The 14,264-nt window shown below is 36.4% G+C and overlaps 1 protein-coding gene across 1 annotated transcript; it reads right to left on the reverse strand.

Annotated features, from left to right (window-relative positions):
- Positions 1-225: 225 nt before the first annotated feature.
- On the reverse strand, positions 226-12,927 carry ADAMTS1 (ADAM metallopeptidase with thrombospondin type 1 motif 1). Its single transcript, XM_012544344.3, has 9 exons — positions 10,833-12,927; positions 8,363-8,709; positions 7,866-7,998; positions 6,318-6,485; positions 4,811-5,097; positions 4,339-4,525; positions 4,073-4,248; positions 2,980-3,155; positions 226-2,509 (listed from the first exon to the last, which is right to left on the reverse strand). Exons 1-9 carry the CDS (start codon positions 11,482-11,484, stop codon positions 1,810-1,812), a joined length of 2,826 nt encoding a protein of 941 aa, XP_012399798.1. The 5' UTR covers positions 11,485-12,927; the 3' UTR covers positions 226-1,809.
- Positions 12,928-14,264: the final 1,337 nt, after the last annotated feature.

Genomic DNA, 14,264 nt, shown 5'->3' on the forward strand with positions numbered 1-14,264 from the left:
GGGAGATGTCTATCCCAAGTGTGTGAAGACCTTCCCTGATGGACAGATGAATACAGGGAATTGATGATAGTTAAATGGTTAGCTGAGTGAGATGTAAGGTTTATTTTTCTACTTGGTTCCTTAAATATATCTTATAGATAATTTTATCTATGTGTAAAGTGGTGAGTAATTTGAAAAACACAATTCAAAAAGCATAAAGAGCTTGGTAAAATGAAAAATGTCAAGTCAAGAATTTATAGGGTATTTTATTAGATGCAGCACTAAAATACAGGAAATATTGTGTGAAAGTGAAAAAAAAAAAACACTGTTTACAACCAAATACAAGTATTTTAACTGAAACCACAGGTTATATTCTTTCATAGTTAGTCAATAAAAAGGGTCAATCCAATATTTAACTACATAGGAATCTAATTTCTTTTTTAAAATTAAGAAAGCAATTATTAGTTTTAAGTATAATATGCCTTTCTGATTTTCCTTCTCAGAATCATTTTATATTTCAACAAAATAAACGAGTTCTCAAATTCTTATTTTTTATTATTCTTTAGTAATAATATATACTATATAAATACTCTTGTTATATGACCTTTTAAAAAAGTGATAACTTAGATCCAATTAGGTAAGAAGTATAAAAATAAATATGTTCATTATATGCATTTATAACAAACTGTAGTCCTTCCTAGAAGGAACAGAATTATTAAATACTTATAAAGTACATATAATTTATAGAAACATGTTTTACAATGTACATATGGAAAAAACCATATTCTCTTTCATGTGACTGCATAGTGCTATGAATGGCCCTGCTCTCCTTTAGCTGTGTCTTTAGCATGTTACAAGTGAGATTGATGTCCTAAATGTATTGACCAGTTTCTAAATTATCAACTCATGATCTGGCATTAACTGTTCTTATGCCATTGTACTTTTGATTGTTAAAGAGGTAACTCTTAATCCACATCATCAATATAAGACTACATAAAATTTAAGAAAATATGCCCAATTTCCTGATCACCAAAAAATGGCAACCCACTCAAATAGTTTCATCTCCAGCTAACATCTGAACCCATAGGAAAATTGCCTCTATTTCAATAATGAAGACCTATATATTTTTACTGACTAGAGTCATGATTTTTAAATTAAAATAAACTACAGAAATAAGAGAATAATACAAAGTTACAAGTAAACTCAGATATTTTAGTTACTTTAGAATGAGACCATTCCTTATGCTGGACCATTCTGAATTTCACTCTTAATTTTTTTAAAAAGGGCATTATTCATAAAATTATTCTCTGAAACCAGAGAAGCCATGACAAATGAATGTTAACTGAAACATTTAATTAAAAACAGCAACCACAAAACAACTATTTCCCCTATCCCTCCATCCTTGTTCTTGGCTATACTTTTAGGTATATTTCTTTCTGATTCTAATCTTCTCCACATACATACATATGTCATAACTTCCCTGACTCATAACACCTTCAGATTCAAAGAACTTTATAAGTATAATAATAAAAACTGAGAAAGGTGAGGAAAAGTTGCTTAAATTCACTTTGGCCAGTGCTTCTGGGTTTAACTTGTAACAGACTCTAAGGCATTATCAACTAGAAATAGATTCAGTGAGCCTCATTTACTATCCCATCAAATTTGTTTTTGTCAATATATTCCTATGATGTGATATCACAAATACCTATTTGCACTGGGCCATATCAAAGATGTTCTTTAAGAATTACATGCAAGGTACATTGGATACCTCTGGCCCTCTTACCTTCAGTGCACTGACATTTTCCACCTTTTCACTTAACTGATCACTATTCAATTGCAATTTGTGATAGTACAAATTTCTATGTAATTTCTAGGTTTCTTTGAAGCATCACAACTTTCTTGAGACAACATGGCCCCATCATGGGACAGACATTTCAAGCTTCTTTTTCTGTAACCCTTTCCACATGTCTTAGAACACGGAGACCAATCACCTAGCTGCCATTGAGGACATGGTATATTGGCACAAGGTCGAGTATTTTCTGGTTTAAGTTCTTTAGCACACTCTGAAGCAGGCTGCCCATTAATGTCTTTGCATTCTACAGATCTTCTTTGCAAGCCCAGTCCACATGACTTGGAACATTCACCCCATTCCTCAATAACCCATTCGGAGAAAGTAGGAATAGCATTGAATGATTCCTTCTTTTTCTTCACAAAGTAGGTGTATTTGATTTTAGGTCGAAGGAAATTGCCCACAGTAAGAACCTGTATAGTTAAAGGTTCTTTAAGAGGACTAAAACTGCGAATTCTTTCCATAGCTGCAGAGGAGCCACTGTATCTCAGGAAACTACCTTTGTGATTAATGTCTTGCTCCAATGTGGAGAGTGTAAAATCACCATTAAGGATATAAGTACCATCAGCAGCTTTAATGGCAAGGAAACTTCCATTATTTCTGGAGCCTCTCTGATTCCGTTGCTTCACTTCAATATTAGTTGCTCCAGCTGGAATAGTGACAATATCGTGATAGCCAGGTCTACGAAAAAGAAAAATTCAGATTTTGAGTCCTTATATGATCATATTATTTAGCCTACTTACAAGTAATCTTTATTAGTTTTCAAAAGCCTTAGAAAAATCATTGAAAATTTAGAAAGGAATTTTTTAAACACCTCAAATGTATTCATGGTTCATTGGAAACAACATTGGCAGAGAATCTGAGTTCAAATTCCATCTTTGATACCTATTCCTCACTTAACTTTCTAGGTTTTGATTTCCTTACTTATAAAATGAAGGTGCTTTCTAGATCTCTTCTATAATAATAAATATTATTTAAATATTAATATTAATTAATAATAAATATTAATGTAAATATTTTATAATAAAACATTATAATAATACATAATTTGTTGTATATAATAAATAAATTCATAAATAAATAATGATATGTAACATATAATAATGAATCTATTATTTGGAAAGGAACAGAATATATATTTGTACACTTACTTTGCATGAGTAATTGAGCCAGAAATTTTCTTGCAAGTAGATCCATTGCCTCCACAGATACCACATTTATCAAATTTCTTTTTGGAATCTATCAAACGATCACAGCCAGCTTTTACACATTGTCCTTGCACACAAACAGAGGTAGAATCTGGACTACATGGAGTACCATCCACAACCTTGAACAAAATATAAAGATATCAAAGCATTTACTTCAAAAACAGTCTTCCATTGTAACCACACATACATAGTACTGAAAGCATGCTATGTTAATGAGGAAGTTTCCCCTATTAGCATCTCTAATTTGCAAATATTTTCCTTGCCTTCAGTGCTAAAGAACTTAATGAGGAAAGCAAATGGACTGTAATTTTAAACTGTAGCAAATTAAATTTCTACTTCAAAGGCAAAAGTTTAATTTCTTTCTTGGCAACAACAGTTCTGAATGAGGCCACAATATAAGTATGGAAGTTCTGATTAGAACAAAATGTGTCCTGAAAAATAAGGATATTCAAATGTTTGTACTTCTATCCTTCTCAATAAATTGAAGGTGCTGCTTTTAGTCAATGAAAAAACTGAAGACTATCAATCATTAACTGGTATCTGGACAATCATTCCCTAGAGGCTGTACAACATGTAATTAAAATAGAGTGATTTAAGCTATGGGTAATATTCTAAGCTGTTTTTAAAAACAGATTTTGTCCCATATAGTTTTGATGTATATAATTCACTGAAATCAACTGCAGAAATAATAAATACATAAATTAAATATCTATTAAAGTTGAACAAAATAAAAAGCCAAAAAGCAGTCAGCTGCAATTGCATTCTACTTCCATCACCTACTGCCTGACAAATCATTTCACTTTTCTGGGCCTGTTTCCTCAAGTGTAACTAAGGGGGATTTGACTAAATGGCCTTTATGGTCCTTCCAACCTCTAAATATGTGACCTTATGATCCATGGAGAAGAATAAGAGCACTGATTTTAAAGCAATGTTGGATTAATCAGATAAATTAAAGAAAAAGTATTATAGCTTAGTTGCATGAAGAGCTAGCAGAAAGGCTTTTTTTTTAATGTACAAAAAAGGAGACTTAAATTACCTTTGGTTGAAGAACAAAGAAATAACCAATGTTTTTAGCTTGACAAATAAGTTTACATCTGTCTTTTGGTGATACTCCAGCATATTTAGGTATCCATTCTACAACAGGTCCACTTCCAAAGGGAGCTTTAGAAAAGTCATTATGGGCTTCACATTGTTCTTCTCTGAAGGTTTTTCCTGCAAACACAATGAACAGATACTTTATCACCATCTTTTAATAGGTCTTTTTGCTTCAATTATTTTAAGTTTGTGTGTTAAGTTACTCACCATCATTATCTGGACATTCTTCAATATTGCATGACCTATATCTCACTCTTTTGCCTTCACAATATTTTCCTCCATTCCTAGGGATTGGGTTGTCACATTCCCTAATTGTATATTGTATTCCTCCACCACAAGTCCTTGAACAGTCTCCCCAAGGTCCCCAAGGTCCCCAGCTTCCATGAATAGGAGTCTAAAAAGAGAAACAAATTAATCTATTTAGTACATGTAATATTCAGTTATAGAAAGAAAACCACCAAAGGGGCATTTTAGGATAAATTCAACAAAGATTGCTAAACTCTTGGCACTACTATAACTTCCTCAATTCTAGACCTAATTTCCATGTGTCAATTACTTATATCTTCTTTTAACTTAATTTTCAAGATTTTTAATCTCAATTTGGTCTTTTAAATAGTGCTTTGTAAAATGATGGGATCTATAAATGTGGAATATGCAATCTCTCAGCAGTAATACTCACAAAAAAATACTTATTGTCCGTCTTGTTCACACACTTGCCATTGATGCACCATTTTCCTTCTGCACAACTAGTACCATCTGCCCAAGGGAAGTGTTTGGTTTGGCACACAAGTATTCCGTCAGAAGTGCCAGTACACCACAAAGTTGTACATGTGCTTGCTGCATCTGGACAATGTTTGGAGTCATTGCCAAATGTAAATTGGCACTGCCGATCAGCATCATACAAGGTCCCTGGGAGATCAGAGGGAAGCTGTATGGGCTTGGGGGGCTTGTCCAATAAACATTCTCCTGTAAAGCAAAAGAATCAACAAATCTTATTTAATTAAAAACAAACATTTACTGAAATTGTTGTAAGAGGTGGATTCTTAGTTTTTTTTTTCCAATATAACAAAAATACTACATGTAGTATAAATAGAGAGCATGATGAATTTGTTCATTAGTGTACCTAGCTTCAGGTCCTTACTATCACTTAATAGATGTGTGATGAGACACAATTTCCTTAACTTTCTTGACCCTCAATTTTCTTATCTATAAAATGGAATGATAATAAAACCTTCACTCCTTATGCTATAGAATTGTGAAAATCAAATGAGATGTCAAAAAAATGCTTTTTAAATCTTAAAACACTGCATGAATTTCAGCTATTATAATCATTATAATGCACACAAAATGTTTTGAAAATTATAAAAGCATTGTACAAAGATCACTAAGGATAGAAACTAACTTTGTAATTTTTGTCAGCATAGGCAACTTTTGAGTGAGAAAACTTGAAAACCTACTAGTGAAGGAAAGCATCTTTTCTAACAATTTATAATCAGAAAGATTATAGGTTATATGTCTATAGATTAAATGACTTATTCCTGGTCAGAAACCATATATATAACCTATGGCCAGTATGTTAATTTAGTTCTTGGTTTCTAGGCTGGCTGTCTTCTTCTCTTAAAGTAACAGCTTAATTTTAGAAACTAAGAGAAGGATATAAAAGTGCTTTGAAAATTATAAAACTTTGTGTAAATGTTACTGTTAAGTTATTATTTCACTGAGCTAAATCATAATAAAGCAGGTCGAATGCTAGGTTTAGAGTCAGAAAGACTTGGATACCCATAGCCAAATTATTGTTTGATCCAAAGGCAATATCTAAGACTTAGTCACTAGAGTAATAGTAGATGGTAACAGTAGAATAATAGTAAATGAGTTGTGAGTTTTGTTGATGGAAAAAATTGTCACAATTTCAAAAACATAGATCCATAACACTGATTTATTATTCTGCCGAAAAACACTTTATGAACTAAATTGTTGTAAATTACTTTTCAGTTTGAAATTATAATTATTCTGATAATTTGGGGGCCCACTCAGATACAAAATCATATTTGAAAGCAGGATAAAATATCAGAAAGATGAAAATTGCATTAAAGAGAAAAATAAAATAAAGAAAAAAACCCCAAAATTGACTTCTTAATGGAATATTAAAAGGGCACATTATAATATGGTGCTGAATCAGAACTTACCATGACCATTATCCAAAAATGTTGTAATCATGTAAGCACTACATGGAGACCAAGGTTGGCTTCTATCCAAATTGGAAAGCATTGAGGTCATAATATGGGAATCCCAATTCATACCGTTGATACTGGCACATTGCTTTGCATCATCATGTGGCATGTTAAACACATGACCTGAGAAACGACACCAGATGTACCATTTAGTGGTCATATTTTGCAATCTACCAAACATGGATATAAGTGTAATCCCAGAATCATTAGGGTATTCCACAGCGATTACAAAGGGGCACAACTTTATATTTAAGAGAGATTAGAGTCTGTAGAAGTTTTTAACTGTCATTTTTGAGGAGTCATTCTTTATGAAAAGAGTGGGAGTTCAACTCATTTATTCTAAAGAATTTCCTATCTCATAGTTGAAAAGACTGAATGAATTACAGACAGAAAGAGAGTAAAGAGAATTCCTCTATTAAAAATATATAATTCTTATCTTGAGAAGAGGTATTGTAAAGAAAATGTTGGAGTAGTTGGATGTAACCCCACAAGAGATGAATGGTGGTAACTGAAGGAAGGAAGAAATATTAAGTGTCAGGTACTGTGATAAGAATTGAGCGTACAAATACAAGCAAACACAGCATCTCTGTCCTCAAGGAACCTAGGAAGCATGATTTTGAAATCAAGAAAGTCAGAAACAGGGCAAGAAATGAAGGCCACCCTAAGTACCTTCACAAATTGGAGGAGAGAGAGAAGAGGAAAGAAACACACAGAAAAAGAGTCAGAGAGAAATGAGAGAAGGGAGAGAAAAGAGAAGAGATAGATGATCAAACTTATGGGGAAAGAGGCTTCTCCATTTTAATTGATATGTAATATTTAATAAACAGAGATGGGGTGTCAGATTTAATTGAAAGAGATGATTGCAATTTTAACAAATTATGAGAAAAAACATTTTCCTTAATTATCTTGGATCCCAGGGTGAAGATGAATAAGGAAAATGTAGTTAGCAACAGGTAGAAAGAATCAACCACCATAGGCTATATCAGGGCTTCTTAAACTTTTTCCTCTTATAACCTTTTATGCGCAAGATATTTTTAAATGACCCTGGACATATAGGTATATAAAACAGGTCTTCAAATCAAACATTTACTTATAATAAGTCATAATTTCATGACTCCCACATTCAGTTATGCTACCTCATATGGGGTCACAATCCACAGTTTAAGAAGTTTTGGGCAAGATGAGGGTTGTATCCCAAAGCAACTGTTGTAAATATGTTACTATTTGAAATATTTAAAAGTTCAATAGAATTCCTAAATTTTGTCACTTCAAATAACTCTTTTAAGACTGTATTTTAGAATACAAAATAATTTGCATACATCAATGATTCCTAAAGTCTTATTTAAGGATAAAATAGGCTATTTTGATATTTTGAAGGTGTCTTCAATTATGTTATCTATTTTAACAGGTTTTATTATCTACCAATATTCTCAGATTTGTATATATTTTATATCAGCTTTAATAAATGAATTGGACCTAAACCTTACTCTAAATGTTACTTACCTAATTCATGGGCCATTGTGAAAGCAGCTTGTAAACCATCATCTTCTATAACTGAACAACTTCGGTTTGGATCACACACTGTTCCAACATCAGCCATCCCAAGAGTATCACATGTCTGGGCACCACAAAGGTTCTAGGACAAAGAAAGCAATTTTATTATTAATTCTGAATAGTGAATTAACCTTGGAAGATCTTTAGTAGGCTGATTTTTGGTATGTATTGCAGCACAGATATTCATCGATATTTAAAGAACAAATCTTTCCTTGGAAGTTGGGAGATAAAGTCTACACATGGCTAAGTTATTTAGAACCCTTTAGAACCCTTAGTATTACAAGACCCAGTAAGTTTATCTGATTTAATATTCTGAAAAAAATGTAAAGTAGAACATAGCAGCTGAGAGTTGAAAAATAAAAACATTTATGTTTTTTTTTTTTTTGAAGTTTTATTTCAAGTTAACATAGTTCTTTGCTTCTTCCTCCCTCCCTCTGCCTCCTCACCTGTCTGGTGAAAAGAACTGCTGTGTCATAATGTTCTGCATCTCTGTCACTGGGTGGATTGTGCTGCTTTTGCCAGCTGCAAAAATTTCTCAGAGTAAGGGCAGCATTGGAGGTCACTTCAGGCCCCTTCTGTTCATCATAGATGACTAAAATCTTCACCACCACCAGGCTAATTGAATTTCTAATACTGGGATGTTTGTACAACTTGGATGCAACGGAGAACAGAGTCAGGAGGTAGTGCTTTAGACCATTGCCATGATAATCTGCCATAGTCTGATCTGCTACAAGCATGGTTTCCACATAGCGAGGGCTAGACACAAACCTTTTTTTCCTTGTGTTTCCAGTTCCTGTATTAAAAGAAGAAGAATAATCTGTCCATAACAGTAGCCAAGAAGTCATCTTGTAAAAGTAGCTTAGTTGTAATCACTCACTTCAATTAAACAAAGCAAAACATATGCCTCAAATAAAAAATCCTTTATATTTGTCTTTAACTAGAAGTATTTTTAGTTTTAATCTTTGTTTTAAAAGAATGACAAGTGCTTCTGAGTAAAAATAATACTTTTATTATGGCTCTAAAAATGGGTCAGTATTAACAAAATCATATCTATTAAGTCATCTTTGCTAGTGCTAATTGCTATCATAATTAACCTTTAGCCAATAGTATTATTCTATATTGTATATAGTATTATTCTTTCATAGGATAGGAATCAGTTCTTGAATTAGATTATTGGACTTAATGTAGAAGATAGAGTACTAGATTTTTTAGTTTTTTTTTCAAAGGCCAATACCCCTGAATCTACAGACTGTATAGTTCCTCTTTAACTGATGGGGACTGACATTTTTTGCCAAAGGCAACATATGAAATCATTCTACTTTGTAGGCTGATTTTTTTTTTAACATATTAAGGAAAGAAGTGCCTGACATGCAAAGTCCTGGTTAGAAAACTAACTTCAAATCACTTCCCTGACTCAGAGCAGTCTTAAATGTGACTAATTTGAAGTGCCAGTTTTGTCACAAAGCTTCTGAGATCCCCAGCCTTTCTCTTTCCATCTCTCTGTTACAGTCTCTATGTTTTTGAAAGAAAAAGCAGCAGTAAAGCAAACGTAAAAAGAATGTGGTAAGGTCACTGACAAAACTCTGTAACAACTCCTCCCCCCCCGCCCCCCACCTTTTAAAATTGGAGTTCCCTCGAAGGTCTCCCTAAGACTGATATTCTCTTGGTGTAACAGGTTCTATCAAAGGGGATAGAAAACACTGCATAAGACACAATTATAAAGCAAAAGTATAGTAGCAAAAGTGGAAACCAGAGAAAATTTGGGGAAGGAAAAAGCCATAATAAAAAGGAATACATGGAGCAGATCAATCTAGAATAAAAGAAAGTGTAGTTGACTATAAAAGAATTTAGGACAAAGATTGGCAGTCAAAAATAAGTAGAAAAAAGAATGGGGATGAAACAAACTAAAAAAGAGAAATAGCTGTTGAGGGTTACTACAGTAAAAAGGACTAAGAGGAAAGAAGACAAAATTTGATTAAATGCACAAAAGAGATTTGCCTCAGGTAGGAAGGTGTAATATACTCATTAATGCAAATATTAAATGTAGAAATGAGAAAACAAAAAACAAGGCTGTGGTAGCACAGTGAGCAACCAAACTTGGGAGAGTAAAAGGAGGTGGGGGGAAGTAGCCCACAACTCACTACCATCAAAATAAATCTCCTGGCCCTTCTCCTTAAGATTCACTAATGTATATGTACATATATTTATGCATATATATGTGTGTACATGTGGATAGATGGGGGAAAGTAATGAGGAAACGAGAGAGTGAGAGAGTGAAAGAGTGAGAGAGAATGAGAGACAGAAAGAGACAGAGAGAGAGAGAGAGAGAGAGAGAGAGAGAGAGAGAGAGAGAGAATCAGTTATCAGTTTTAGGAAAAGGAAAATGACAAAAGTACGTACAGCTGAAATAAAATTAAACATGCCAAGAAATAAAAAGGCACTGGGTAAAGAAAGAAGGGAAGGAAAAAATCGTGGGGATGGGGGTGGGGAGAGAAATCCCCGCCCTTCCTTCCTGCCACACTACTAAAGCAGGAAGGAGTTCAGGTTATGAAACTGTCTCTATCTCTTTCCCCTCACTCTTCGTCCCATGGGTCCCCCAGGCATCGGCGTCCCAGGATTATGACATTTTCTCCCTGTATCCGTTTCTGGATTTCTCATGGGTGCGAAGATGCTAGCATTTAGTAAATGGAACTGACTTCATTTCTACCAACATTGGTCGCAAATCTGTGTCTGAGGGCACGAATGTGTGCTGGGGCCTATGAAACATTCCTATTAAACATGTTGCATATGTACATATATAGGCATGTGTGCACACAGTAAATTTCTCACGGGGCATCTTCCACGTTAAGCAGAAGCAAGGCTATATAGGAAAAGTAAGGGAAAAAAGAGTTCGGCTGTCCCGGGTCCGGCACCTACCTGTTAGAGGTTCTTGGCGCTGCTTCCACTCCTCCGTCAGCTGCCTCTGCTCTTCCACTGGTTCGGCCTCTCTTTGTTGGAAGTTCTGGTCAATGACTCCACACTTGGCGCCGCTTTGGCCCTTCACCCTCCGCCTGAGGAGGTGAAGTTGCTGCTCTAGTTGCGCCTCCTTTGGGGAAGAAAAGGAGGAGAAGCGAATTTCGTTGGTGGCAGGCGGCTGTATGAAATACTCCTCTCCCTGGAAGTAAAATGCCCCACGGATGCCCTCACAGAGGCTGAGAGCAGCGGCTGAATAAGGGTCTCCGTTCACTGTGCCAGAGTAGAAACAAAGCGACAGGTCGTTGGTGGGGATGAATGAGCTCTCCTCCTCCTCCAGCTTGCTCCCCAAGTACTGAAGCGTAAAGCCCTGGGCAAGGAAGCTGCTGTCCGGGTGTAGCTCCAAGGTCAGGCGCTTCCCGAAGGCATCCAAAAGGTAGACTTTTTTGCCTGGTTCTGGAGAATCCATCGGGACTGGGAGCACTAGTTCCTCGTCCTCTTCCACAGGGCGACAGTGTACTCCTGGCATAGTTAATAAAACCATTACCACTACTACCAGAGAAGCTTCCATCAAAATTGGCAGGGACTTTTCCAGCGGCCACGCTACTGCCCCCATTCTCTGTCAGTCTAAGTGTGAAAGCTATATTTTCAGTTAGGGAGCCTGAAAACCTTGACGTCTTTATTTTTTTTAAGTATTACTTTTGGTAGTAATATTTGCAGTAATCTAAAGTTTACAGCAGAAAAAAAAAAGTTTGCGTTAACTAGAAACTGAGGGTAAGGAGCTGGTACACTGATTGCTTGGCGTTTTGTTTCTCTGATGGCTGCTGATCTGCAAATGGTGATGGTGGAAGAAAGGTCTACGTCTCTTTTTCGGTGGGATTCTCCAGGCAGAAGGGCGAGAGAGGGAAGAAACTGGTTAATCTCCCGTACTCCCGTAATCTTCTTCTTGTACTCAGCGTCTTGCCTTTTGCTGCCTCGTGCTTAGCTTTTTCTTTGGGATGATAAGAGAAACGTTAAGCAAGAAAAGCAAGTCCCTAGCTTTGGCCTTGCTGGGCTCAATCTCCTTGAGTCTTTGCAGTGGGAGTGTTGGAACCTGGCAGCCCGGTCTCTATTTTATAATGTTTTGTCCCCAGAGCCCCCACCCCTCCTTACGGGAGCACCGCCCCCCCCCTTTTTTTTTAATGTGCCAGTGAGCTAAGTTCATACGTAACTTCGCTCATGCTGCCCCAGCAGCCTCCGGCTGAGCAGGGGGAATAACGGTGGGGGTAGGGGTGGGAGACTGAACCTGGCTCTGGGCCATTCTTTCGTTAGTCACCAACTGAAGGGGCGTTGTTGTGGATGATTTTTGTCTTAGGAGCTGCTTTGGTGGCAGAAAGTTCTTCTGCTATCAACACCCTTCCCCCCTACTTCACAAAAGAACAGCCCAGATGTCCTTCCATCCAACAAACTTCAGCCTCCCGAAATTTTGTAGCTCAAGAAGAGGGGGTGGTGTCATATGTAGGGGGAGAGGGACTATTTCTTCTTGGGAGACTCCTTCTTTTGAGCCCATCATGGTCTCGGGATGAATCAACCATCCCGACTCAAAAGTTTCCTATTGTCAGTTTGCCGCAATTCCCGAACCCACCCCCATTCCTTGTTCTTTCAACTTGGTCCAGGGGTGAAAGCTAGCTGGGCGCTTGCTTCCAACAATAATCTAAGTCTCCCACTCGCCAGGACTATTACCCTTTCGGCGATCGCAATCCTTTTCCTGATCTGAGCTAAGGTCCTTTTAGTGAAAAGAATGGAACTGCTCCTCTTCCTTTTGAGAAGCCGTGTCCCGCCCAATCTTCTTCCTTTCTCAAAATTAACTCCAGGCACTCCTCGGGTAGTCCCTCCAGCTCCTGACCACACCCATATCAAATCCAAGACTTCCTTTAGACTGCTAGTAAATGGTGGGAACCATATTATCCAACCTACGAAGACTGGGGGATTACTGGAATTAGGACGTATGTGCAATGAAATCAGAGAAATCCTGACGATCTCCCCCACCCTTTTCCTCTGAAAAGGGAAATTGCTGTAGCGGTGACTTTGAAATGAAGGTGCTAATCAACACAGAAAGTTCTCGAGAGGAAAACGGGGTTTAGAGAAGGAGGGGCTTGTGCCGAGAGAGAAAGAAAATTTTTTTTACAATCTTTCCGAATTCGGGGCTGTCTCAAAGGGGAAAAATGGAAAGTCTCCATTTGCCCAAATCCTATTTGAACCCTTTCCCATTTAATTTGATTATCTATTGGAGTTTAAACTATGTAATCCCTAATTTTTCTTTCACTGAGAAATCTGCCCTCCCCTCCCCAAACCCTAATACAAACATAAGCTTTTCCAGTGTTCTTTATCACTGTACTTCCTTCTTCCTATAACTGTCCTTGGAAAAGCTTCCCAGTTTGCCTTTCAGGCTTTGAGGCATTTCCTCTCTTCCTAGGACTTGCTCTCAAAATGGTGTTTTATCAGTCCTTTGACGCCCACCGTTGTTTGTCTCGTTCTTGGAGAGCACCAATGATTTTAAGAAATTAGGAAAGAAGAGTGTCTTGGGCTGTGGAATTTACCACTCTCCCATTTACAGATACTATTTGTCTCTATAAAGAAGATATAAAAGTCTACAAGTAATAACTTAAAAATAAGCTAAAGACAATGAAATGGGAGAAGGGGAGAATTCTGTTAAAAATGAATTTTTGATTTGTTTATCAGTTAACCATTGTCTCAACCTTTTATTCATTCTCTTGTCAAGTAGCTGTTACATTCACTCAGTCTTTCCTTCACCTGCCCAATCTTTATTATCCCATCTCTTTTTAAAGGGCATACGTGTATTTCACTCCTGTGGGATTATGTGTTGTCTATATGGATCTGCATGGATGCTCATGCTTATGGAGAAATATGAATAAGTCTCTAAAGACTCATTTGATCTTCCCTTTCTGCAAGGAAAAGGGACTCCTTCCAGGAGGGGAAGGAAGAAATTGGTACCAGAAGCTGGTCACTCTCCACTCATTAGAGGTAGGACACATAATTAGAATTATATCTATCTGTCCCATCTTCTAATATTATTGGTCTAGAAGAAATAACATTTAGATTCAAGTTGAGATCATGCTATCCCTTAATGGAGAAAGCTTATATCCAACGCTTGACTTCTTCCCCATCAAATTCTAATTCCACACAGAATGCACCTAATGAATAACAGATAAATTTATTTATCCAAGCAGATAACAAAATACATCAAAGAAGATATAGAGGAGAAAGTTTAGAGATAAGGGTATATCAGAAAATACACAGAATGAATGAACTCTTCCACTGGGACTGAGAAATCTCAGGTTAATGAAAGAGACTCCCAGCTCTCAACCAAAGGGAAATCTCCCCAAATCTACATTA

The sequence above is a fragment of the Sarcophilus harrisii genome, chromosome 3 (genome assembly GCF_902635505.1).
Source record: "Sarcophilus harrisii chromosome 3, mSarHar1.11, whole genome shotgun sequence".
NCBI lineage: Eukaryota > Metazoa > Chordata > Mammalia > Dasyuromorphia > Dasyuridae > Sarcophilus > Sarcophilus harrisii.